General features: G+C 43.5%; 1 protein-coding gene across 1 annotated transcript in view; it reads left to right on the forward strand.

The window, feature by feature from the left end:
* The window catches only part of DOCK10 (dedicator of cytokinesis 10), an 85272-nt gene that overhangs the window by 54077 nt on the left and 27176 nt on the right, over nt 1-4019 (forward strand). The window contains exons 26-29 of the mRNA XM_010140063.1: nt 646-759; nt 1766-1837; nt 2470-2616; nt 3248-3331. Coding sequence (XP_010138365.1) covers nt 646-759; nt 1766-1837; nt 2470-2616; nt 3248-3331 — 417 coding nt within the window. The remainder of the gene's footprint in view (nt 1-645; nt 760-1765; nt 1838-2469; nt 2617-3247; nt 3332-4019) is intronic.

Below are 4019 nucleotides of genomic sequence, written 5' to 3' on the forward strand. Positions count from 1 at the left end.
GAAAGAGTAACACATCCCAGTACCAAGTTTTTAGCTTAAAATGTTCAATAAAACTCAGATTTGTGAGTTATGAACAACTTGGTAGCTAGATTCCTCTCCTGAGGGCTTGATTTCTACAAGGGGGAGGGTGGCATAGTTTTCCCCTTCTGTCAGCTCCAGTGGGTGCTCTACACCTTTCAGGATGAAGAGTTGTTGCCAGCTCTGGCTAGCTGTGGCCACTGGAAGGAAGGAGCAAGTGAAAGGTGGCCCTGACTAGGTGGGTGAAAAACCCTCCGTACATACTCTGCTTGCTTATTCCTTTTTTCCCCCTGGTAAAACAGCTTGAAAGGTAGTTTAGAGGTGTCAGGGTCCCATGCCCAGTGGCAGAAACAAGTGGCAGTATTGACTTTAAGCAGAAATTCCTCTTGGTTCATGAGAAGCTGAAATCAACAGGAAGTTGTGTTTAAAACTGGGCTTTTGTCGGGGAGCAGCATTTGCCCTTCCTGCTGGGGGAACTAAACCCCATGTGCCTGTATTGTTCAGTCGAGGTGTTTTGGTGGCAAAGACTGTCAGCGGTGCATAAATAATTCATCTTCTTCTGCTGAGGTGTTTTATATTTATTTTAATGTACATTTTGATAATTTTTATGTTTCCTTTCTTCTTCAGTATGTGTTCAGGACCAAATCATTCGAAGAAAGGACTGTTCATGAGGAGCTGGCCAAGAACATGACTGGGCTGCTGAAGTTAAATGACCAAGTAACAGTGAAACAGGTTTTAAAGGTGAATAATAGCTTGAATTAGACACTAGTAGTATTTTTACTACGGGTTTTCTGCCTAAAACTTGCTTGTCACATCTTTCTCCTCTCCTCTCTCCGGGTATGAGCTTTGCACAGATCACATCCTGCAGTGATTCACAGACTGACCAGCCTTGCCACCGTTTCTCAGCATGCCCTGGCTCACGTAGTTAAATTCCTCCTTTCTGTTACAGCTCAGAGTCAGAAACCGAATTTTCACTCAATATGATGTGAGCAATAACTTACAGGAAACTTCATTTTAATTTTTATTTTGGAAGATGCAGGGAGGATTTTCTTCTGTAGGTGGGACATTTCCGTCTGATTTTAACTGCTGCCTTTGACTGACAGCAGCGAAAATGAGGATGATTGAGGTTTCCTGAGGTTTATCATATCAAACCAGGTCTAAGAAATCCGTGCAAACCCCATCACCAAGCCTGTTGGTTGTGGTGTAAGAGCCAGCCAGTCCAGCTCAGGAGTTCCCAGGGACAAAAGTACCTTCAGCTGTTAGAGTGAGTGTTCGGGTTAGGTTTCCTGTGCTGAGCCGCTGGAATAGCAAAAGTACTTGTGGTTGGGATGTTGGGGGGGGGTGCTTTGCAGTTTGTAAGCTTTTTGAGCCACCTTGTTCTGGGCCAAATGGCTGGAACTACTAAGGTAGCGTAAAGAGAACAAAGTACAGTTTATTCTCAGCGTGGGTTCTCTGAGGTGCATCGTGCGTTTCTGGCAGTGACCTGTACACAAACAGGGAAGGTGGCGGAACGGGAGGGTTGTAGGGGTGGTCTTTGTGGGCTCCTTATTGCACAGGGACAAAGTCCCTGAGACAGCTTCAGCTCTCTTAATGTTACTCAGATCCACGGCTCTCGGGCTCTTTAATTTGTTTGTCACTGCACGTTACTGAGGACCACAATCCATCTGTGAGGAGCGGTAATGCATCGTAAAATACTGATCAGACAATCATTTTTCCTAATCTCTCTCTCTTTCCTTCTTTTGAACAGCATTCCTGGTTCTTCTTTGCAATTATCTTAAAATCAATGGCCCAGCACTTGGTTGATACAAACAAAACAAAGGTAAGTATATTTGTGACCTCGATTAAATAGGTCATCAGGCTCTTAGGGAAAGTATCAAAAGCAGAATCCCTGGAAATAAACGTACTTGGGCTTTTCTTGACTCCTCAGAAAAGGAAATGTTGTCGTACTGCTTAAAATACTGTTTTTTTCCACAAACCCATTATTGTACCTGCTAGGCTCAAACCTGTTCTTGCTTGTACAGAACTGGTGGGCCAAAAATACAGTCGCATAAGCTTTGTAGTAGCTGGGTTAGAATGGAATGAGAATTCTCTCGTTTCTGCTGCTTACCCAACAGGAGGTCATGGCAGATGACAAATAAATGATCTAGAACTCTGCTTTGCTCTGAGCAAACCTTTCGTAGCTGGAGACCAGTGCTTCTACCCTTTCTGCCTGATGATCAAAGATGCTCTTGGTATACTTGTGCTGCGATCTGAGGATAAGATCAATTGCTTTCCTATGGACCAGATTCTTCCTTTTGGGGCTTGTCCTCAGACCTCCTCCATGGAACTCTAGGAGTGGTTTTCTTCTGTGAATAAACCTGTGGTTTATTGCCTTTATTCTTGAGATGAGTGGATTTTCAGGGTAATGCGCAACATAGTTCGCTCTCAAGTGGTGATGTATTCCTTGCTTAGGTTTCTCGAACTCGGAGGTTTCCAGACTCTTTTCAGACTGAGCTGGGTACGCTTGTGATGGTCTTAGCAGACCATGTCATTTGGAAGTACAAAGATGCTCTTGAAGAAACCAGGAATGCAAACTACAGCACTGCCAAATTTCTCAAGGTGAGATGCTCTGTCACTACCACGTAGGCACTTACGTCCCCGTCCCTAAGGCAAACGTGAGAGTCTTCTGGGGAAGAAGAGAATACAAAGGGAGTAAAAACAATTCTGAGCGAGGGATGGCTCCATTTCCAAGTTCAGTGCTGACCTACAGCTTAGTTTTTCTGTGCCCTTGGGTCTTTGAGAATGCAAAAGCTTTCTCTAACTCTGCTTTAAAGCATTTCTGATTCATTCTGATTCATTCAAATCTAGTCTCTGAAAAAGCAGATTCTTATTACATTCAAATGAGCAAAAAGTTTGGTGAGGAATGAGATGTAGTTGCAGTTGAGCTCTTTTGTTTTTGTTTTGTTAAATACTATAGCTCTGAGTGTGCATGGATTCATTAGGAATGCTGGTGCACTGTAGGCTGTGAGAGTTGTTACAGATTGTCCACACAGTGAAAATGAAAAGTCTGATCACTTTATTATTGAAATCAATTTAAAAAATGACCCAGATTCACCAGCTCCCTGGTTTTCCTTGCCCTGCTAGAAGACAAGTGGTTCAAGTGTATAGGTGAGGCAAGGCAAAGAGCCAGGGGAGTGAGGCTGCTTTTGGGCTGTATAAAGGGAATAATTCTCTTTTTTTTCCTCCTCAGCGCTGTTTCACATTTATGGATCGTGGATTTGTGTTCAGGATGGTCAACAATTACATCAGTATGTTTGGAACAGGAGATGGCAAGGTACAGGTTTGAGGTGTTTGTTTGGTTTTGTTTTTTTCAAAGTGACTCGCTAGCAGAGTATTTTTATATTGAAACTATTTATGTTCTATTCCATGGCTTCACCATGCTGAGAACTCAAGTCAGGGAAACAGTGACTGTAAATATGTGTTAAAACCGCTTGCTTTCGAGCCACCTATCCCCTTCTCTGGGAGTTCATAGCTGTGTCCAAACACCTACTCCCTGAGCCCTGCAGACTCCAAAGAAGTGCATGTTCTGGGTATCCCAGCCTGACTGTGGCAGCAGAAATGCTCCAATTTAATTTTAGTGCCTGACAGACTTAAACACAGGGCAAATAAAAGGTGTTTACAAGTACTTTGTAATACTGGGACAAGTGTTCACCTGAGAACAGTGAGCTGAGAGGATGGAAATAAATGATTGGATGTCATGTGTTACCTTTATGTCTCAGCGGCACATCATTATAGTGGGAATAAGAAATTCTTGAGGTAGTTGCAAGTCTCCATAAAAGATCGTGCATTGCTTCTTGGGAGGGAGATGTGAAGGAAACACCCCCAAGATTATGTAATACCCAAACCCCTCGGAGCTGGAACTCACTGGCATCGGTAGAGGAAGCTTTTACCACTACCAATACAGTTTAGATCTGGTCTGAGTGGCTGAAACTTTGTATTTGGTTGACCCCACCCCCACCCCC

This window comes from Buceros rhinoceros, unplaced genomic scaffold (genome assembly GCF_000710305.1).
Source record: "Buceros rhinoceros silvestris isolate BGI_N320 unplaced genomic scaffold, ASM71030v1 scaffold2140, whole genome shotgun sequence".
NCBI classification, from domain to species: Eukaryota; Metazoa; Chordata; class Aves; order Bucerotiformes; family Bucerotidae; genus Buceros; species Buceros rhinoceros.